At 42.4% G+C, this 24,578-nt stretch overlaps 1 protein-coding gene across 1 annotated transcript in view; it reads right to left on the bottom strand.

Moving 5' to 3' along the window:
- The window catches only part of BRCA1 (BRCA1 DNA repair associated), a 413,307-nt gene that overhangs the window by 331,595 nt on the left and 57,134 nt on the right, over nt 1-24,578 (bottom strand). The window contains exon 6 of the mRNA XM_082271609.1: nt 14,590-14,741. Coding sequence (XP_082127735.1) covers nt 14,590-14,741 — 152 coding nt within the window. The remainder of the gene's footprint in view (nt 1-14,589; nt 14,742-24,578) is intronic.

Genomic DNA, 24,578 nt, shown 5'->3' on the forward strand with positions numbered 1-24,578 from the left:
TATATATATATATATATAAGCCCCGTCTTTTAAGCGCCAAGTCAAAACTCTGTCAACCGGACATGTTTTCACACAGAGATTACATTCTACTTTTGTTCATTTCATCCTACTCAAAAAATCTGCAGTACTATTATTATTAGGAAACAGAATCAGAAAAAGAAACATATATTATTTCAAATTAGGGTTTCCAAGTAGATTAAACAATTAGAATATGGCAACATGGTGGATGTGTGCATGGAGTTCAGAAACCAGTTGTACTACAAAATTGTTAAATCTCTGTGTTACAGTAAAGGTTACTGAATTCATATGGAATTTTGTAAAGCAGAACTATGAACAGATAATAAAAAAAACACTCCAGTTAAGCACTAATTTAAAAATTCTTAACTATATTTTTTAATAGCACCACCGTTGTCTTTAACTTAGCCTCTAGTAATCCAAAGCATGCATTGGGAGTGATCTTAGCAAGTAATTGCATTTGCTGATGCACATGGACACCATTTTCACTTGGAGCACACATTCTGGCACTCGTTCCCTTTTTTCCTGTGGGTTGCACTTTCTGCACACAGGTCTCTTTTTAATATTTAGTAGGCTCCTTCACCTGTTCTTGATAGGTAATAGGCTTTCTAATCCCATGCATACAATTTCAGGTACTGCTCCTCGAATTTCCCATTGGGGTGCTATGTTTTTCCCCCACAACTCCTGAGCCAGACACCTGGCGGTGGTTTCCGTTTGTGTAGTATATTATGTCTGTAATTTTGTGTATATATTATATTATATATATATATATATATATATATATATATATATACATACAGTGCATTGCGAAAGTATTCGGCCCCCTTGAACTTTGCAAACTTTTGCCACATTTCAGGCTTCAAACAAAGATATAAAACTGCAATTTTTTGTGAAGAATCAACAAGTGGGACACAATCATGAAGTGGAACGAAATTTATTGGATATAGCAAACTTTTTTAACAAATAACAAAACTGAAAAATTGGGCATGCAAAATTATTCAGCCCCCTTAGGTTAATACTTTGTAGTGCCACCTTTTGCTGCGATTACAGCTGTAAGTCGCTTGGGGTATGTCTCTATCAGATTTGCACATCGAGAGACTGAAATTTTTGCCCATTCCCCCTTGCAAAACAGCTCGAGCTCAGTGAGGTTGGATGGAGAGCGTTTGTGAACAGCAGTTTTCAGTTCTTTCCACAAATTCTCGATTGGATTCAGGTCTGGACTTTGACTTGGCCATTCTAACACCTGGATATGTTTATTTGTGAACCATTCCATTGTAGATTTTGCTTTATGTTTTGGATCATTGTCTTGTTGGAAGACAAATCTCCGTCCCAGTCTCAGGTCTTTTGCAGACTCCATCAGGTTTTCTTCCAGAATGGTCCTGTATTTGGCTCCATCCATCTTCCCATCAATTTTAACCATCTTCCCTGTCCCTGCTGAAGAAAAGCAGGCCCAAACCATGATGCTGCCACCACCATGTTTGACAGTGGGGATGGTGTGTTCAGGGCGATGAGCTGTGTTGCTTTTATGCCAAACATAACGTTTTGCATTGTTGCCAAAAAAATCGATTTTGGTTTTATCTGACCAGAGCACCTTCTTCCACATGTTTGGTGTGTCTCCCAGGTGGCTTGTGGCAAACTTTAAACTACACTTTTTATAGATATCTTTAAGAAATGGCTTTCTTCTTGCCACTCTTCCATAAAGGCCAGAATTGTGCAGTATACGACTGATTGTTGTCCTATGGACAGAGTCTCCCACCTCAGCTGTAGATCTCTGTCATCCAGAGTTCATCCAGAGTTCATCCAGAGTTCATCCAGAGTGATCATGGGCCTCTTGGCTGCATCTCTGGTCAGTCTTCTCCTTGTATGAGCTGAAAGTTTAGAGGGACGGCCAGGTCTTAGTAGATTTGCAGTGGTCTGATACTCCTTCCATTTCAATATTATCGCTTGCACAGTGCTCCTTGGGATGTTTAAAGCTTGGGAAATCTTTTTGTTCCAAATCCCGTTTTAAACTTCTCCACAACAGTATCTCGGACCTGCCTGGTGTGTTCCTTGTTCTTCATGATGCTCTCTGCGCTTTAAACGCACCTCAGACTATCACAGTGCAGGTGCATTTATACGGAGACTTGATTACACACAGGTGGATTCTATTTACAATCATTAGTCATTTAGGTCAACATTGGATCATTCAGAGATCCTCACTGAACTTCTGGAGAGAGTTTGCTGCACTGCAAGTAAAGGGGCTGAATAATTTTGCCCGCCCAATTTTTCAGCTTTTTATTTAACAAAGTTTGAAATATCCAATAAGTTTCGTTCCACTTCATGATTGTGTCCCACTTGTTGATTCTTCACAAAAAATTACAGTTTTATATCTTTATGTTTGAAGCCTGAAATGTGGCAAAAGGTCGCAAACTTCAAGGGGGTGGAATACTTTTGAAAGGCACTGTGTATATATATATATATATATATATATATATATATATATATACACACATATACATATACACACACACACATATATATATATATATATATATACACACACACACACACACACAGTTTGAGAGAGTCCAAGTAAATGCATCTCTCTGGATAAACCAAGGTGGTGCGGGAATAACTCACTTTTTGGATAAAGGAGTTTTGCATTCCATACCACTAGCGAACTCTTGCTTCAACAACATTAAAGAGGTTGTAAACCCCAAATTTTTTTTTTTTCAACCTGAAAGAGAAACACATAATGAGCTAGTATGCATCGCATACTAGCTCATTATGAAATACTTACTTTCGAACGAGCCCCCGCCGTGCCGCCCGCTTACCTCTATGACGGGCGACATGTTCAGTCACACGTCTTCCGGGATGGCGGCATCCGGCCATCTGATTGGCCAGAGCCGCTGTGACGTCACTCCCGCGCGGGAGCCGACGGTCACGGCACGGGGCTCTGAAGGAACGGCACCAGCGGCCGTTCCTTCAGAGCGCATGCGCCAGTGACGTCACTGGCTGCATGTAAGGTAAATATCTCCTAAACGGTGCATGTTTAGGAGATATTTACAGTATCTATAGGTAAGCCTTATCATAGGCTTACCTATAGGTAAAAGTTGCAGAGGAGGGTTTACTTCCTCTATAATAATAAATTATCACTCCTCATCCTTACAATTTTACAACATTCATCCTTCACCCCATTATGACAACTTAGATTGCTATATAGCTGATTTGTAAGTATTGTTCTAATAATGGGTATATATATATATATATATATATATATATATATATATATATATATATATAATTTATTTCCTGGAACTACCATGGGTCAGTTCCACCCTCTCTGACCCCTCCAGGACCACCTTTTTCTTAGCTGTCGACCTGAGCAAGTCTTCCTTTTTTCATTCTCGCTCCTTTAAAAAAAAAAAAAAGTTTTGTTTTTTGCTTTTATAAAAGCAGAATTGAATTATTTGACTATTTTTTTTATCACCTGCTTCGGTGTCAGAGGACCCCCCTCCCCCACCCCCATATGGGCTGTAAACGTCCTGAGGTGGTGGGTGCCCTTGGTGCTGGGACTGGCTATGGTGCAATTTAACAACTTCTGGCCCGGAAGGATTTGCTCCCTTTTGCGATTCGGCGGTCGGGAACCAGATAAACAACTGCATGTTTTTTTATGCAGAGGGCTGACAGTATAAATTACTGTATATTATTATGCTGGCGCCTTGAGTACTAACCTGTACTGGCTGACACCTGTAGTTTTGCGACAGCTGCCGCACATGTGTTCCCAGCAATGGATGCAGCTAGTTGGGCGGGTGATGTGGCGGAGGCAGGGCTGCTCAGGCTAGCATGTGGGGTTTCCGGGCAACCGCCGAGACTCTCTTCGCTGATTCACGGGAGTCCCTGTGTTAAGGGTAGGGATAGACCGATATGGTTTTTTCAGGGCCGATACCGATATATATAGGTATATTTTGTACATTTAAAGTTTTGAAAATAAAGACAATTTTTGACACAAATCTGGTACTGAACGTGTTAATTTTTATTTAATGCTTAATGGCTGGCTTGCTGGCACCCTGTGGTGGGTGGCTGGCTGGCTGGCACCCTATGGTGGGTGGCTGGCTTGCAGGCAACCTGTGGTCGGTGGCTTGCTTGCTGGCACCCTGTGGTGGGTGGCTAGCTGGCTGGCACCCTGTGGTGGGTGGCTAGCTGGCTGGCACCCTGTGGTAGGTGGGAGGCTGGCACAGGGGCTGTGGGTGGCTGGTACAGGGCCTTTGGGTGGCTGGCTGGTACAGGCCCTTTGGGTGGCTGGCTGGTACAGCGCCTTTGGGTGGCTGGCTGGTACGGTGCCGGTGGCTGGCTGGTACAGGGCCTGTGGGTGGCTGGCTGTCTGTCACCCTGTCTGTGTGTGACTGGCTGTCTGGCACCCTGTGGTGGGTGGCTGGCTGGTACAGGGCCTGTGGGTGGCTGGCTGGTACAGGGCCTGTGGATGTGGGTGGTTGTATGGCTGTGATACACTCCCACGAGGCTAGTCCTGACTCCAGACGAGGTTGTCCAAGGCAAGGGAGGCTGCCTAAGAAGGCAGAATGACGTCACAAAAATAATCGGCAATATCGGCCAGTTCCAGGGCCGATACCGATATATCGGGGAAAGTGCATATCGGCCCCGATATATCAGCCTTGACGATAGTCTATCCCTAGTCCTTCTTCCTGGTCAGTTTCTCCTTATCTTGCCGCTGGCCGGTCTCCCTTGCTTTTGCCTCCAGCCTAAGAGACACTGCTGCTGCTGCCCAGGAAAGCCTGTGGGTTCTTCCCTATTTTCCTTACTAAGCTTGGCTTCCGGTTTGTGGGAGTCCTGATACCTGATTCTGCCTTGCAGGTGCCCTTTTTGAATGTTGCCTGCCTACAAGCAATGAAAACTGAATAGAAAGGTTTTTTTTTTTTTTTAAAGAGAGCAGCCTTCCACCCTTTTCATTTTTCAGGGGGAAGAGCCCAAAGTGGGATAAACGCCCGCAAAGAGGTACCAAGTCAACACCCCATGCCAGAAAAATAAAAAGGGGGCAGGATATGACAAGTAGCAAAGTCATCAGGAACAGGAGGATCGCCCGTCCGAATGGTCCATATCGCCCTAACCTTTACTTCACTGTAGGCGCTCGGATCCGAGCCAAGAGAGGATATGGCATCAAAATCTGGGCATAAGCACAGAAGAGGATCCTCCTCGTCTTGCAGGGCATCTTCACTAAACCAGCTGGAAGAGAAAGCCTGTTGGGCTTGCTTGGCCCAAGTTCTGCCAGGGAAGCTTGTATGCGCTTCTTGCTTCAAGGAAGCTGCACGAGACAATGCAGCCGATGCTCGGCAGGTGAAATCTTACATTAGGGCAGCTCTCAAGGAAGGGTTGAAGAGCGTGTCAAGGAAACCAGCTCGTCCCACTTTGTCTTCAGCTTCAGGTGATTTGGAACCAGAAGCATTAGTGCGTTTCAACTCTGATTTGGAGTAGGGCTCTTATTCTTCTGAATCGGAGGTTGAGCTGGAATCTCACACATTTAATTTTGGTTTAGTTCCCGCTTTGGTTTGAAGCAGTGAAGGATGCGATTAAGTGGCACGAAGAGGCCTGCCCTTTGAGGAAGCAACGCAAATACTATCCTGATCTAAAAGAAATCCATTCCTTCCTTCCCTCTCATTTTTATAATTCAGGAAGTGGTGGAGGATGAATGGGCAAGGCCAGACAAAAAGCTCAATGTCCATAATAGGGTCTCGAAGCTTTATCCTTTCAGCTCTAACAATACGGAACTATGGGACACTACTCCTAAGGTGGATTCTTCATTGCAGGTTGGCTCCCCATATTATGCCTCCACTGGAAGATTCGGTCTCTTTTAAAGATCCCATGGATCGCAGAATTTACACAGATTTAAAGAGATTGTATACGGTGGCGGGAAAAGCATGCAGGCTGGCTAAGGCACTCAAGTCTTCGGGAGAAGGGCGTGGAAGTGGTAATTCTTTTTAGCAGTCCGTAAAAACAGCGGTAGATTTCCTGGCTGAAGCAACTGTAGACCAAGTCAGATTTTACATTGTGCATCTGCTGCTGAAGAAGTGAGATTATTGTCACTAAATGCGATGAGCTAAAGGATGTACCCTTCATTATGTTTTGAGAAAAACTTGGAGTGGAATTTCTATATGTATCATTATATGAATACTATGTTGACTGTATGTCGATACATGCTAGTATTTAAATAGGCTGGTTTTAAAAAAAAATGTTCCTATGTAAAACATTTTCATCTATTGCTCAATCAATATTTTATTGCAAACGTTGTACCTCATTTAAGTCCCATGAAAAAGGTTTTTAGTTCTTTGTATATGCAAATAGGGAATGGAGACATGACATTACAAGGCTCCAGCACACATTATTTAAAAGATAGGGAGTGAAATGGGTTCACAGGCGATTCAACCAAGCTCTACTGCCTTCTACCGTTCTGAAACTTACACTGGCAGCAAAGTGTCATTAAAAATGTTTTCCTCAATTGTATATTTAATACTCTGCAAGTTTCTCTTTTAAACATCTTCATTATGTTAATTTTGGCTGTTGGCTTGAATAAGTTGAAATCCAAAATATGGCTTTCCACCAAAAACAATGCATTACAAAAGCCAGAAACCTCCTGGGACAAAGAATTGTCATTCAGAAAATAATCATGTTTCCAATCTTAGGCATAACATTTAAAAACGGAAGGTTTCTTGTCTTGTTACATGATACTTGCTAAACATATAACAAATAGATCTAACGAACACAAAAACGTTCATAAATGTTACCACTTAAAGTGTCACTAAAGACAAAACTTTACATTTTGGATAGAGTAAGGGAGGGTTATAACTCCGGTCAGTTTTTTTTCCATTTTGCCATAAACTTTAAGTAGAGAATGTGTGAAACGTTGCAGCTTTTAAGTGGTATACCGGAATGATGTCTGCAGCTATCCCGGTAGTGTTTTTTTCTGTGGGCACCAGGTTTTTCTTTTGTAAAGGCCACCCTACTGGTTAATTAGTCGCTGGATGGCTTTTACAGGCTGCAGGAGGGGTACCCCCCCTCCATCTAGTGCATTTCTAACTTCTCCACCTGACCGGAGAACCTGGAACTGAAGCCAATGGAACCAAAGTGCTTTTTGAGGAGCCCCAATCAGCTCTATGGTCTAGGAGACCGGAAGCAACGAGCATTTTCCTCACTTCTGTTTTCCCCGGATGTTAATAATTGCACCATTTTTAAAATAGAAAACCATCTGATCATACTGTTACTGATAAACCCCAAATATATACTGATATACCCCAAATCTCTCCATAAAGAGTACCTGTCACTGCCTATTGTTGACACAAGGGATGTTTTAATGCATTCTGACAGCAATAAAAGTGATTAAAAAAATTAGGAAAGTGTAAAAAATAAATAAAAAAACGGAAAGCGTTTCCAATACCCGTGCTAGCGCGCAAAGGCGAACGCACACATTGGTCCCACGCACATATGTAAACAGCGATCACACCTCACGTGAGGCATTACCGTGAACGTCAGAGCGAGAGCTATAATTCTAGCAGACTTCCCCTGTAATTCTGCACTGGCGACCCGTAAAGACTTTAAAAAAGCCATTTCGCTAGTGTGCGCAATTTTAGAGCATGACGTTCGGTATCCATTTACTTAGCGCAACACACTTTTATATTTTACCAAAAAATTGTGTGTGTGTGTGTGTGTGTGTGTTAAAATTAACCACTTCTTGCCTACTGGGCACTTTTCATACCCTTCCTGCCTAGGTCAATTTTCAGCTTTCAGCGCTGTCACACTTTGAATGACAATTACGTCATGCAACACTGTACCCAAATTACATTTTTTTTATTTATTTCACACAAATAGAGCTTTCTTTTGGTGGTATTTAATCACTGCTGGGTTTTGTTTTTTTTTAACTAAAAAAACAAAAACAAAAAAAAAAGACCGAAAATCTAAAAAAAAAAAAAAAAAAAAAGTTTTAGTTTAGGTCAGCAAATTTTCTAAATAAATAATTTTTACCTCCTTCACTGATGTGTGCTATTGAGGTGGCACTCATAGGCTGCACTGATGGGCACTGACAAGGTGGCACAGAAGGGCACTGACAAGGTGGCACTGATGAGAAGGCACTAATAAGTGGCACTAGTGGGCACTGATAAGCTGCACTGATGAGCAGGCACTGCTGGGCACTTATTGGTGTCACTGATGGGCACTGCTGAGGCTTTACCGTATTCAAGGCACTGATGATCAGTGCCATGATTACTTGTAATGGTCTCCCCTGCGGGGAGATGACGCTGATCGGCTCTCCTCACCACACACTCTGTCAGTGTGAGGAGAGCCAATAAACAGCACTTTCACATTTACATGTGACCAGCTGTGATTGAACACAGCCAATCACATGGGTAAAGAGTCATTTTATCGTCTCATTACCGGGAACGGGGTCGTGCCATGTCCTAGGAACATGGCGCAGCCGCACTAGTCACGCAAGAGTAGCCGTTCTGGGGTGCCATCACATGACGTGGTCCTAGGATGAGAGCAGCACTGCTCCACCGTCATTTGCGTATACAGGGAAAAAAACGGAAGTGACGTTACGGGACACAGCAACTTAGTCCCACGGCTTACGATTGTGCTTATCTGAGAGTACCTAAATGTAAGTTACTGCGTTTTTTGGAAATAAATTGCATTCAATACTACACTATGATGGCCCCCTTGTTTCACTGAGCTATAAGGACCACTTACAAGGCAGAGGAAGGAGTATCCCCACTAAAGAGGAACCACAGTCCCCCTGAGAGCCAAAGGCTGTGACACTCTGAGACAGGAGTGGAGGAGATATATCTATCCTGGGCTTGATATTACCAGCGTATTTTTTATAAAATTGAGGTGAGCAGTTAGTGCACCTAGAAGTACCACCACTGAAGAGCACCCCTGTTCACGTTTCCAAAAGGTGGAGGAGGTGGATGATGAAAAAATAAGGACGATATAATATATACAAGGAAATAATGGAAAATCGTCACTAAAATTGGACACTATAGCACCTTTAGTTTGAGTGTTTTGGAATACTATACACCAGAGATCCTCAAACTTTGGCCCTCCAGCTTTTGCGGAACTACACGTCCCATGAGGCATTGTAAAACTCTGACATTCACAGACATGACTAGGCATGATTTGAATTGTAGTTCCCGAACAACTGGAGGGCCATAGTTTGAAGACCCCTGCTATACACTATTGAGTCTGCACTTGAAAATATCAGTTGATTTGTTGCACAAATATATGTATTTGTACCTTATAGAGAATTGTTTTTTGCACAACAATAATTAACTATTTGGTCTGCACATGAAGCACTTTAATTGTATTGTCTTTTATTAATTATTTGCAGAAAATTAATTCACCATTTAATTTGCACATACAGCACTTTATTTAAATTATTTCTCTTATACCTGTATGATTTGATTGTCTGTATTATTTGGAATATTTCAGTAATTTAGTGATTTGCATTTAAAATAATGATGGTATGATTTATGAACGGAACATTGCACATTAGCACTTTCTCTCCCTCTCTAACAAGAAAACTATTTATTTATACACTCTTAAGAGGCTATAATATAACCGAATATAAACTATTTTTCTTGATTTAGAATTGAAAATCGATATACCTTTGATATACCGATTCGCACTTTATCACCCCTAAAGCGCAGTACCCTCCCCTGTGTTTATTTCTCCATTTGACTGTTTTAGGTACCAGTTATTGTACTTGCAGCATCAGGGGCACAATCTTATTTATTTTTTGAAAGTTCTGTGATAGCGCAAGAATCACACCCACACAATAAAACCTAATGATGTAGCCCTAGTTAAACCTACTATTAAATCACTACCTGCAAAGCGAGGTTAATCAATGACATTAAAAATTAGTTGCAGCAACTACTCCCTTCTACAAAATTACCATTTAAAGTGGTTCTAAGGGCTCAAGGTTTTTTACCTTTATGCAGAAGGTAGATAAAAAGAAAAAAAAACATTCGCTCTTGTGCAGCAGCGCACCCCCCAATACTTACTTGAGCCCTATTGCGATTTAGCGATGTGCACAAGAGTCTCAGCTCTCCGGAGACTCTCCCTCCACTGGCTCCCACTGCTGTCAATCACAGTCAGTGAGCCAATGAGGAGAAAGATGGGGCAGGGCCAGGACGCGGCTCTGTATGTGAATGAACACGCAGAGCAGTAGCTCGGAAGCGAGCCTGCTTGCGTGTCTCCATTGCAAGATGCTTGCTCTGGGGCAAACGGGCAGGAGGGAGGGGCCAAGAGAACCACCAGGGGACCCAAGAAGAGGAGGATTGGGGATGCTCTGTGCCAAACCGCTGCACAGAGCAGGTAAAGTATAACATGTTTGTTATTTTTTTTTAAATTGCCTTTAATATCAATAGTCAATTAAAACTAAAACGATTCAGAAGACTAAAATACAACTAAAACTAAAATGCATTTTAGTCAAAAGACTATGACTAAATATTAATCGAAAAAGTAAAAATTAACACTGGTTATGTATTACAATGGCTAAATCAGTGTCTGTAGTGCCTGTTCAAACCTTAATACCATAAATAATAACATGCTATTAGATTTTTTTTACTCCAGGTGTATATAGAGATATGCTTAAATAATACATTAAAATTTTAACTAAACTCATTAGATTTTAGTCAAATAAAATGTATTGGACATTTTAGTCGACTACAATATGACTAAAACTAAAATGGCATTTTAGTCAAAAGGCTATAACTAAAACTAAATCAAAATGTAAAAATTAACACTGCTCTAAAGCAATATTTATTTAAAGCATTGCTTTAACAAATCCTCACTCACTTAACTAACAAGCACTGCAGGTACAACTAATTAGACAGATGATAGTCGTTACAATTTATACCAATTTCAGCATCTGATAAGCCTCTTTTACACTTCTGCTGCCCTGTTGATTCGTGTTGAACACAGTGAGGAGTTATGTCGCCTACTGACTGCCTGTTTTAACCTCTTAAACCCAGCACCAGCGCAACCCTGTGCATTTTGAGCGATTGTAGGGAGCCCGTTTCATTGAATGGGTTGCATTCAGCAGGTGGCAGCAACAAAAGCGGCACCTGAATCCAACAGTGGGGATAACTTTTGCCAATCACACAATGCAAAGCATATTGACCACAGCATACATACACCCCCCCCTACTCTGCTTTTGCAGCTTAAAGAGGAAGGGATTAAGGAGGCGGTAAAAACGTGGGTCAACCGCACATTTTTACAGCCTCCCAACCACAAGTGTAAACAAGGCCATATGTACTTGAGATAATAGACAATCTATAATAAGCAATACATGGTTAAGACAAACTGTATAGAAACACTTACATTCCGTTATAAGCCCAGGTTTAAATCTAAACCGATCATAAAGTAGAGCATATTGTCTCAAATTAAAAACATTAAGTGATTTACGATGCAGAAGTACACAGCTTTCTAAAAGCAATCAACATTAAAGTAAACTACTGCAAGTCTCAGAAAGCTACCTGCTTACATGTAAAAGAGAGAAAAAAAAAAAGGAGCAGAATGCATTTTGAGATTCTTAGATATTTTTTTTTTTTACATAACAAAAAAAGAAATAACCCTAATCAGCGAGGGAAGAAAGGTATTTACAATTTTGCGCATTTGTCTGTCTATAATGAAAAGCTTTTTATTTTATTAAAATACTGTACCCCTTCCCTTCACCTTTCTCTTCTCCTGGATTTATTTGCATCATGACAGTTTTAGGGTCATCCTGGATCCCCTACACAATTTTTTTTGACAATAAACTCTTTCAACTTAAGCCCTGTTCCTTGGATTTTTCTTTACGTTTTGAATATTTGAGGTCAGGAAACTTCTCCCTTGCTGAACAAAATTCAGCCTCAGTGTCAAAAGGCCTCATTATGACTTATTCTGATGGATTGGCTAAAATGTGATTTATTTACATGTATCTCCTCCTGTACTTGATTGTTTTTAGTCTATTTCTTTTTTACATCGGAACTGACCTTTTTGAAGAAATAAAACTTAAAAATAAATGTAAAAAAAAAAAAAACACAACAATGCGCACAACAATGCGCCCAATAAAAGCTTTATAAATTGGTACAAAAATGCATATACACACAAACACACACACACAGTAAAAAACTGGACAATTTAATACGGAGCATATGATGGAAATGCATGCTAATAGGATCAGTAGAAATAAAGGAGAAGGTAGATGAAAGGCTAAGTTTACCCTTGTTTTTTTTAAAGTACAGCTTCCCTATGTCCCAGTATATCATTAGTGTGCCTCTGTTGCAGAAATTAAAAAGCTGGCCCTATATTTTAAGGTAGACAACACCTCCAGCTTGTTCTATCAAAAACACCTCCATGACTTCCTGGGAAAACCGTTAATAGTGTGAGGAACTACATCAGCAGCTGACTTCATTAAAACATAAGCCTCGTACACACGTACCGATCGTCGGCCGAACAATCGGCCGTCTTTTGTCCAGGGCTGTCGTGTCTGTTGAAAACTGCAAAAGACTGCACACGAATTTTGTCGGCCAACAACAGCCGACTGCAGAAGTGATGTCATGTGATGGTTAACTTTCCTTGTATTTTTTCTTTTCTGAGCATGCCCAGTCCTGCTAATCTGCTGTCGGCCGAAATCTGTACTGACTGGCGAACAATCGGCCGTTCTGGTGACGGCCAACAAAAATTTTAAAGTCTGCACGACAGATTCTGTTCAGCCAAAAATGCGCTGTCGGCTGTCGGAAGCATCATACTAACAAGACTACAATCGGCCGATCGGTCGTCGGCCGAATATTTACGGCCGACAATCGGTACGTGTGTATGGGGCTATACCCTACACATCTTTGTAGTTCCATGTGCCTCCAATGCAGTCATTGTCAATGGGCACCATTCTCCCTCAATACACAGCCAGTGTCTTCCCCTGCTGATGGACGGATTAGTTCCTTTCCTTGAAGCACACTGATGCAGAAAAAGAAACTGAGTGATCACATAACAGTCTACGCGGGGAAGAGCTGTAGTATTGGAAACAAGAGAAGTGTGTCCCTGGAAGTCTACAAAGCTCAAGGTATACAATCTGATTGTACATTGTACAATATCCATTAGATCTACCATCAACTATGTAGTTCAAGGGCCTGCCTGATTGGATACAAAGTGATTGGATAGATGGGGGGAGTTCTAAAGAAAAATGTTCAGATTTTATACAATCAGATTGTATAATATATGGCCACCTTTATTCACCTAATTTTCTGTGCTTGCAGAGATATTGTTAACAGCATCCCAAACTCAGAAGCAATCATTTTCCCGTGAGAAAAATGCGCAACAAATGTTACAAAGCATAAAACACATGCAAACCACAATGTGCCAAAATGTCCCATGAGCTACTTTGCCATGTTTGTCGTGCATAGGGCAGTTCATTCAAATCCATGAGCAGCCCTATGTGTGTCACAGGAAAAACATGCCAAAAAACAAGTGCTCCCACTACACTAGGTGTGAATGGCGGCTAAAAGTGTAATTGTTGTGTTTATAGCCTCCTCCTGCCTGAGCTGGAATACAAGAACAATGACAGCTGATCTATGCCCAGCCCTTCATATGTAGTTGTATAAAGCTAGCCGTACACTATGCAATCTGATTGTAGAATCTCTGTACAATTTCATTTAGATTTACCAATACATCACATAGTCGACGATAGATCTAAAGGAGATTGAATGATCAGATTGTACGGTAAATGGCCACCCTAAAGGAAGAAGTAGAAGGGTGGGTGGAAATAAACAGGTGGTCTAGTAAAGAGGGAGGTGTGGTCCAGAGAGATAAAACTTGCCCTATTCTGTGATGCAGTAAGGTAGTAATGATGGGATAAGAGGTTTCTTGGATGGTCACATGATGCTACAGGAAGTCAGGGCTCAGAATGCATTTTTTTACATTTTGAACAGAGAGGTACAGATTGAAGGCTGCCATGGACTAGGTAAATGAGATAAACACATTGGGATAGCTTGGGCAGAAAGACATTAGATAAGGCTTCTAATTATTATGAAAAGTAAAATTCGGCCTGAAAAGGTAAACTTAGCCCTGATGTTTTAATGCAAATCGAATCTAAATATACAGAGTCCGGGTACCACCTTCTTAGGCTTGCTATTCTATTCTCTATGTACAGCACAGCTTCACAGCCTAATAGAAAGGCTCTTGAAGCAGAGAAAACCAGGTCTGTACTTTACTTTTAAAGTTTTGCATATAAATTCAGCTGCCTCTTTTTTTGGCTCTACTGATTTTTTTGATGTGGCGTTTCTTCTGAAAGATTAGGTATGGAATATAACTGCGCTAACTATTGTGTTCCAGCATCGACTTAAATTGCGACAAACAATCAAAAACGTATGAAATGGGTAAGTCGCGCTAATTAGCGCGACTTACCCATTTCATACGTTTCTTCTGAAAGGTAATATCTGCCTATGCATATTTTTAAAATATGCTCAATCTGACCAGCCCAGATTTTAATCAGGATTTATTTCAAGGTTGAACTGTACAACACAGACTACAGAAGCAAAGATTAATAGAATAGATTACCAATAGGGCTGTGTGGTCTTCACATTTTCCCCTATGTACTGTTCTTTTCCTGTTTCGATACCCTGTGCTTTGCACCACAGTTTCTTCCTCCTTCTTCTTGCTCTCTTTACAGGTCATCGATATATTCTTGGCATGATCCTGACTTGGGAAAACTTAATGAAAGAAAACAAAATGGCTAAGCTTAGAAATTAAACAAACTAGGATAAATCAGAACCAAAATAAAAAGGCAAAATAAATAAATAATAAAAAAGTAAAAAAAAAAACTTTTTACAAAAGAAACACAAGTTAGATTTACTGACACACTATAATATGAAACACTGATGCCATAAGTATAAATAGTTCTTGATCTGAAGAATATTACAAACCCCAATCTACGGGAAAAAAACACCAGCAAAACAACAAGTCTTGTAATGTATTAGAGCCCATTCACTCGTCTCCAGTATAGTGTGCCTACATTGTCGTGCTGCAGTGTCATTCATTATCAATGGATCCCCAGCACATTAGCCCAAATCCCCTTCAATGTGCATGCACTGCAACATGCCACAGCACATGGTAATGCACTATTATTCTTTGTGATGTGATGTCAGAAAAACTAGAGAATGGCCATTTTTTGTCCTCTTTGTTATAGACTGGTAAGTCACTAAAAGAATATTGCAGATTTGGGCAATATAAAGCCAATGTAAATAAAACAAGATTATAGGAAGAAAACGTTTTTTTTTTTTTTTTTTTTTTCTCATTTATAGTTTTTTATACATTGCTGCAACTTTCTATAATAGCAGACTATAAGTAATTAAATAATAAACATTAATAATTAAGCAGAGCACTGAAAAAAAAGGAAACTTAAGATATTTGTACACAAGCAGCTTGCTATGAAGGCACATAGCAGGGGATCGGGGCTGCTCTGTGCAAAACCTTTGAACACAGCAGGTAAGTATGATGTTTTTGTTATATATATATATACATACATACACATACACATACATATATACATATACTTACAACCTTTACAACCACTTTAAGTGCCGGTTCACACTAATGCGATCACAGACATTGCATATGATTCGGAGCGCACTGCTCCCCAAATCACATGCGATGTCTGTGCGGTGCGAGTTCAGCCATACAGTTTGTATGGCTGAATTCGCACCGCAATCGCAGTGAACTCGCACAGGACCCTTTTTTTGGTCTGCAGGAGAATCGGATGACATCGTGGTTCACACCAGTGCGATCCGATTCCTGTGCGAACTGTCAGATCGCACTGCAATGTACGATCTGATCTGGGGGTGTCGTTAACTGTGAATTGACACCCCCAGCATATCGCATATGGCAGTGTGAACTGCCTGTGCTGCGGATGCGATGCGGGAACACGCAGTATATTCACAGTGTTCCCGCATCGAAATAGTGTGAACCGGCACTAACCCCTCTAGCTGCTAGAATGTAACAGTTAAGTGACAAGCAGCAAAGGGCATAAGACGATAAACACAGAGAGGTGGGACCGGTTTCCCTCAGTTCAATCGACAGAGAAGAAAAAAAAAAACATTTCACGCAAGTTGAAAACCTCCACATATACAATCCTATACCCACAGCTGATCCAGAAGGCGGCAAAAAAAAAAAAAACACTCCAATAAAGCATGATCCAATTGGCTCCGGCAAAAAAATATTCCTTCCTGATGCCCAAAGAGGCAATCAGATATTCTCTAGACCAACTTTCCCTATAAATATTAATATTATATGCATTTAGGAAAGAATCCAGGCTTTTTTTTTTTTTTTTAAATTGAGCTGGCCAGAACCAGCTCTTGAGGGAGACTATTCCACACTTTCACAGCTCTTACTGTGAAGAAACCTTTCCGTAATTGGAGGTTAAATCTCTTTTCCTCCGGAGTGCCCACTTGTCCTCTGCGATGACCTTAAAGTGAATAACACCAGGTTTACTATATGGACCACTTATGTATTTATACAGGTTGACCATATTCCCTCTTCTCAAGAGAGAATAAATTCAGTCCCTCTAATCTTTCCTCATAGCTGAGCTCCTCCATGCCTCTTATCAGTTTGGCTGCCCTTCTCCGCACTCTCTCCATTTCCCCAATATCCTTTTTGTGAACTTGTGCCCAAAATGGAATTGCATATTCCAGATGAGGTCTTACTAATGATTTGTACAGGGGCAAAATTATGTCTCTCTCTCTCTCTCTCGAGTCCATGCCTCTGTTAATACAAGAAATGATTTTGTTTGCTTTGGACGGTTGGCATTGCATGCCATTATTAAGCTTATGATCTACCAGTACACCCAGATCCTTCTCCATTATGGATTCCCCTAGTTGTACTCCCCCCCTGGAATGTATGATACATGCATATTCCTAGCCCTCAAGTGCATAACATGCATCAACACTAAACCTCATTTGCCACACAGTTGCCCAATTAAAGGTTGGCAGATTTCTTTTTCATTCATTAAGGAACTAGATTCAGGGAGGACTAGGAGGTCCAAAAAACAGTCCAAATGAGGGGTGGGTAATACAGCAAAAAAGGAAAACCACACCTAAAGAGCCAACTATCAGAATAAACTTAGCACTGTCTACAGCTCAAGGAGCAACCTGAAGAACCTTACATTCGAAGTGAGCATAAAGATGAGGCTTAAACATCCACCTTGCAAAAGTTAGAAAACGTGAAAAGAAGACAACGTAGAAGCTTTGCACACCTGGGAAACAATTGCCTGATGTCAAAAAGCCCAAGCAGCACTCATAGATCTAACAGAGTGCAGCTTGACAGGAACGTTAAAAGCGGAACACCAACCAACAAAGGGAAGTTCCACTTGAAGTCCTGCTCCCCTGCCACATTTTGCAAGTAATTTTTTGAGGGGGGGGGGGGGGGACTGGTACCTAGTTTTGATAGGTACCCACTTCTACTTCTGCTTGGATCACCTAGACAGATCACTACCCACAGTCTTCTGGGGCATGGTACATGTCCCAGATGACTGTGGGGCCATTAACAAAGGTCAGTCAAGTAATGTCCTTTCATTAAAAGTCAGCATTTACAGGATTTGCAGCTGCTGACTTTTGTTTTTTGAACAACCTCTTTAATACCACAAGTCTGCATGATGATTTGTCTTAACCACTGAGAAATTGTGGAATAAGAAGTAGGTTCCTCTTTATAGGGACCATCAAGAATGACAAAGTGAGAGTAAGCCTTTTTTAATGGAAGCCGTCACAGGGAGGTAGACCACACACCGATTTAGCATCCAAACAGTGAAAGGAAATCACCTTCTGATAAACTGAGACCAGGCTGGAGTAGGGTGGAGATGAAAGGCCATAACCACCTTAGGAAGAAAAGCTGTAATACCACCTTATCCTTGTGCAAGACCAAAAACGTTTTTTTCCAGGACAATGCAGCCACTTCAGGTAACATACAATTAAAATAAATGCATAACCAGTTGCCAACCACCCGCCGCAGTTTTACTGCAGCAAGGTAGCTCGGCTGCACGAACCAACGTAACTGTACGCCGGTCGCGCGCGGGGCTAGGGGGCGCACGCGCCAGCTGTCCCAGCGATGTGCTGAAATTGGTTCTGACCAATAGCAGAGCATCCTGTGCCTTTGTAATGTAAACACAGGCACAGCAAATGATGCAATCTTCTCTGCTGGAGCCCTTTTCGGTTCCAGCATGAGAGAAGAAAGCATCAGACAGTGAGTACACAAACACTATCCTGACACCAGTAAACATAGGCACATTTGTCACCCCCTGATCACCCTCCAGTTAACCCTTTTACTCCCTGTCACAGTGTCATTATATATAGTATACAGAATTCACTGATCACTGTATTAGTGTCACTTGTGACGCAAGTTAGTTTGAGAGGCAGTTAGTGGTAGTTAGCGGTAGTCCCCGATAGGGATATATGGCAGGTACCCTAAACCTAATTGGGATTTAACCCCCTGATCACCCCAAGTTAACCCCTTCATTGCCCTGTCACAATTATAGTGTACAGATCTTTTTTCTGATCAATGTATTAGTGTCACAGGTGACATCAGTTCGCGTTAACGTTAGTTAGCGTCAATCTAGGACAGCGTCAGATTGCCACTTATTTAGGAATACATTTTAACCCTTTGATTGCCAGTGACACACACGCACACACACACCAAACACCTCCATTACTAGTATAGTGTCTGAATGGATCAATATCTTTGATCAGATCAGAACTATACTAGTGTCCCCAATAGTTTAGTATAGTGTTCCCAAAATGCAATTTTAGCAGGTTTCAGCCCTGAACACCTGCCAGCACCTGTGTTTAGCCCCTCTGCCGATCCCCCAAGAAGTACAGTATTAGCAGATTACTTTCACTTCCAATACACAGCACACTAAACCGCAGAGCACTAGCAGTTACATTTTTTGGTAGAGGATCAAACAGTCCTGGACAACCAGGTGCTTTTTTACCTGTGAGTCACACAAGGTACCTATAAAATGTATTGGCTAAAATGTCCAAACAGAGGTACACTAGTGAAGAGGCCTACACGATGGGGAGCATGACAGATGAGAGCGATGGGAAAGACTTACTGTCAGAAACAGGCTCAGTACGCAAACCTGTAGAGAGCAGCGGCACCCTGACAGATAGCTCTGACGATGGAGTGGTGGTCCCTAAGGTCAGGTGTACCCAACCTCGTTCTTCTGTTGCAGAGGTGCAACAATCGCAGGGTTCTCGAATGCAGCAGAGTGTCCGTACTAGTGCCGCTCAACCTTCTGGTGAATTTAGCAAGCACCAGCCGCCTAGTACATCCTGGTCGTAGTCAAACCAGCACTGCAGTAACAATTGACGTGGTAAGTCCCATAAGTACAGTTCAATCTGAAGCGGTGGCTAGCACAAGTGGTGTTCTGCAGCCACCAATAATTCAAAGACAGGCCCCGTAGGGCCCATAGTGTCATTCCTGATGTGCTTGCAAATCCTGATTGGGAGCCCACCATTTCTGCAGCTCCCATACTTCCTCATTCACTGGCCAACCTGGAATTCAGGTGGAAACAGCCGATTTTACTCCCCTTGATTTTTAAGAGCTGTTTTTCACGGAAGATCTGTACAGATCTATTGTGGACCAAAGGAATTTATATACCAATCAATTCATTACCACAAATGCAAATTTGACCCTTGCCATATAATTTGCATGGAAACTTATCACTGTTTTTTAATTTAAAACCTTTCTGGGCCTATTCCTCCTCATTACTAAAAAGAGTGAGTTGCGGTCATATTGGTCCACTGACCCAATTCATCATATGCCTGTGTTGTCTGCTGCCATGGCCAGGAATAGATATGAGCAAATTCTGCAGTTCATGCACCTCAATGACAATGAACTCTTGTCATCCTTCAGGGTGACCCGGGATATGACCGTCACCACAAAATTAGGCCCCCCATAAATCACATCACCCAAAAGTTTGCAGCCTTGCATAAGTCCCAACAAGCTGTCTACGTTGAAGAGTCCCTGATTTAATTTCCTGACCGCCTTGCTTTCAAACACTTTCTCCCCAGCAAGCGTGCCAGATATGGGGTCAAGATATATAAGCTCTGTGACAGGACAACAGGCTATACATGTAGTTTCCAGAATTATGAGGGAAAGGATAGCAATGGGGAGCTCCCTAACTGTCCAGACTACATGAGGAGCAGTGGCAAGATTGTTTATGCTTATTTGGAAAGGGGTACCATTTATACGATGACAATTATTACACAAGCGTGACACTTTTTAGTCACCTTTTTGATTCTGGAATTGGCGCATGTGGCACCGTGCGACTCAATCGCCGTGGCTTCCCCCAACGGCTTGAAGGACTCCAACTTAGACGGGGGGAAGAGAGCCTGCTTGAAGTGAAGTTGAGGGACAAACTGAATGTTTTCGTTCTGTCCTCTATTCACAAAGATACGACAGTCCAAATTGCTACAGCGACTGGTGTTGACAAGCTCCTCTGTGTCCACGAATACAATCTTAACATGGGAGTGGTGGACTTCAACGACTAGATGATGGCGCCGTACTTAATTGCCCGTAAGGCCAGACGCTGGTACAAGAAAGTGTCTGAATACTTAATCCAATTGGTTCTGCTGAACTCTTATGTGCTATACAAGCGTCCTAAAATTGAAGGGAAAAGATCATCACAGCCCTTCTGTGTCGAGGAGGTGGTGTGGACCAATTTCACAAATCCAGATGCAGTGAGCCGGCTGCATGAGAGGCATTTTTCGGATGTCCTCCCTGGTACCCCTATCCAAAGAGCACCCCAAAGATGATGTTGTGTCTGTAGAAAACTTGGTCATAGGCGTGACACACTTTTTTTTTTTTTTTGTCCCTCCTGTTCTGGCCAACCTGGTCTCTGCATCAGAACAGTTTCCATCGCTACCACAGACTAGTAGAGTTTTAGTATAGGGTACAGCATGGCACAGTCTAGGGCACACAGGGTCTCGAAAGAGGTTAGATAGCGATTGCATTTTGAGAGACCCTAGCCTGGAATATCTAAAGTTTTTTTTTACAGTTCTAAAAAAAGTGTGAAAAAAAGTTACAAAAAAAAAAATTACAAAAACTAAAAAAAAAAAAAAATGTAAAATTAAAGACAAAAATAGTTGTCGTTTTGATTTGATTTTCTGTTCTGTTTTACTGTACTTTATAATATACTGTAATGTATTATTGTACTATTTTTCATTGTTAACCATAGTTTGCTTTGAAGATACCACCATTCTACTGTTTTACTGTACTGTATACTATTATTTATTTTCGTACATCACTGGACAGAGCCATAAATCATAACATACCGGAGGCTCGCTCCCGCTGTCGGGCCAGGGAAGGAGAGGCGGTGATCACCGCCGCTCTTCCCCGATCGTCAGGGATCGAGTGAGGAAATCCGCCCGCTTGTGTAAACAAAGTCCTATGTTCTCCTATGTGACAGGTAGGGACAGGTTACAGGATTCAGCATAGCTGAACCTGCGATCTGTGCCTGTGTCACACAATCCCCTCCTTCCACACACGTCAGTAAGCACCAGGCATACATTTAACCCCTTGATCACCAATAAAGTTAACCACTTCGCTGCCAGTGTCATTATTACAGTAACAGTGCATATTTATAGCACTGATTACAGTAGTAATGTCACTGGTCCCCCCAAAAGTGTCAAAAACGTCAGTCAAGGGTCGGATCTGTCCGCCGCAATGTCGCAGTCCCACAAAAAAAAAAAAAAAAAACGCAGATCGCCACCATTACTCGTTAAAAATAAAACAATAAAAATGACATAAATTACATAAATCTTTCCCGTAGTTAGTAGCTGCGATAACTTTTGCGCAAACCAATCAAAATACGCTTATTGCGATTTTTTTATCAAACATATTCAGCAGAAAACAAATTGGCCTAAAATGTTAAAAAAAAATTGATTTTTACATTTTTTTTTTTTGGGGGGGGGGATTTCATATAAAAAAATGCCAGCCACCCACCACAGTGTTCCTGCAAGCCAGCCGCCCACAACAGGGTGACACAAAGGCAGCCACCCACCACAGTGTTTCTGCAACCCAGCCACCCCCAACAGGGTGACACAAAGACAGCCACCCACCAGTGTTCCTGCAAGTAACCCACCAGTGTTCCTGCAAGCAACCCACCCACAACAGGGTGACCCCAAGCCAGCCACCCACCCACCACAGTGCTCCTGCAAGCCAGCCACCCACCACAGGGTGACACAAAGGCAGCCACCCACCACAGTGTTTCTGCAACCCAGCCACCCCCAACAGGGTGACACAAAGACAGCCACCCACCAGTGTTCCTGCAAGTAACCCACCAGTGTTCCTGCAAGCAACCCACCCACAACAGGGTGACCCCAAGCCAGCCACCCACCCACCACAGTGCTCCTGCAAGCCAGCCACCCACCACAGGGTGACACAAAGACAGCCACCCAGCCACCACAGTGTTCCTGCAAGCCAGCCACCCACAACAGAGTGACACAAAGCCAGCCACCCAGCCACCACAGTGTTGATGCAAGCCAGCCACCCACAACGACAGCCACCCACCACAGTGTTCCTGCAAGCCAGCCACCAACAACAGGGTGAACCCAAGTCAGCCACCACAGTGTTCCAGCAAGCCAGCCACCCACAACAGGGTGACACAAAGACCGCCACCCACCACAGTGTTCCAGCAAGCCAGCCACCCACAATCGGGTGACACAAAGCCAGCCACTCACAACAGGGTGACACAAAGACAGCCACCCACCACAGTGTTCCTGCAAGCCAGCCACCCACAACAGGGTGACACCAAGCCAGCCACACTGCCAGGCGTCAGCAACCCGACCCAAAACAGGGGGCCAGCCAGCCACTCAAACTGCCATGCGTCAGCCACTGACCCACAAGGGTGCCAGCAACTCAGCAAGCCACTCACACTGCCAGGCGTCAGCCACCGACCCACAAGGGTGCCAGCAACTCAGCAAGCCACCCACACGGCCAGGCGTCAGCCACCAACCCACACTGCCAGGAGTCAGCCCCCAACCCACAAGAGGATGCCACCAAGCCACCCACACTGCCAAGCGTCAGCCACCAACCCACAACAGGGTGCCAGCAAGCAACCCACACTGCCAGACGTCAGCCACCAACCCACAACAGGGTGCCAGCAAGCAACCCACACTGCCAGGCGTCAGCCACCAACACACAAAAGGGTGCCAGCAACTTCAGCAAGCCATTTTTTAAATCTTATTTGTGTCTTTCAAATTGAAATGGAGAGTAAAAGTAAAAGTGTTGTCTGGGACTATTTCTCATCTCAACCTTCTCCAGGAAAAGCAGCAGTGTGCAACACATGTACAAACAACATAAGCATGGGATCAGTAACTGAAAAAACAAAAATACGTCAAATCTTTGGGCCCATCTAAGAGTTCATCATATTGAACTATATCATGCAGCACAGAAAAAAAAAAATTAATATCAATGTGATTTTGAAATACCTCCTCTACTATCCCAGGCAACAATAACAGATATGTTTCTGAAAAAAAAAAAAAAACAGGTGTCACTGTCTAGATTCAGATGGAAGATCCCAACTGCTGGACAGAGTAATCACAGAGATGATTGTCACTGATAACCAGCCATTTACAATGGTGTCTGACTCAGGATTTAAGCGGTTGATGTCCATACTTGAGCCAAGCTACACACTGATGAGTGAAGTATTATCAAACCAAAATGCTGGCAAAGCTTCACCAAAAGGTAGTTGACAAAGTAAAGGCTATGCTGCAACCAGAGAATGCTGGCAACTCACTCTCATTCACGACTGACTGCTGGTCAGGACAAACAACAGAGTCAGAGTCACTAATGATTCTTACATGCCACTTCATTGACAGTGGATGGACAAAAAGGCAATTGGTGCTGAATACAAAAGTGATGCAAGGATCCCACACTGGGGAGTACAGTAGAGAAATGTTTCTAGGCATGCTTGAAGACTGGGGAATCAACAAAGACTGAGTGATGCTTGTGCTACTTTGAGACAGTGGAGCAAACATGCGGAAAGGAATGAGGCTTGCTGATATGTCAGACCTCAGTGTCATGGCACACAACACCCTCCAACTTTCAAATGATGGTCTGTCAAGCCAAAGAGCTTTGATTGATATATGCTTTGAGAAGCATGAAGAGATTAAAAATGTTGTGCTTGCAAGTCTTTTGAATCCTCGATACAAGAACCATGCTTTCTCTTCTGATGATGTATTGGCAAAGGCAAAACAATGGCTGACAGAAGATATTCAACAGGAGGTTCCTGCCGAAAAGAAGTCCAGAACACTATTTTTAGAAAGAGCAGCATGCTGCAAAAACAGAAAAATGTCCAAAAAATATGTAAACGAAGAGAAGAGAATCTTCATTGTGGTCGAATTGATCAGGACATTTTCAGTGATTTATTGGGGCCTCATGTGGAGGATTAAATTTCTTCTGACTGTGCAACTATGAGCCTGAATGATGAACTTTATCTTTGTTTGAAAGAAGCCGTAATTGACAGAAGAAGTCATCCTCTTCAGTGGTGGAAAGAAAAT

This window comes from Pelophylax lessonae, assembly GCF_965119305.1.
Source record: "Pelophylax lessonae genome assembly, chromosome: 11".
Taxonomy (NCBI): domain Eukaryota; kingdom Metazoa; phylum Chordata; class Amphibia; order Anura; family Ranidae; genus Pelophylax; species Pelophylax lessonae.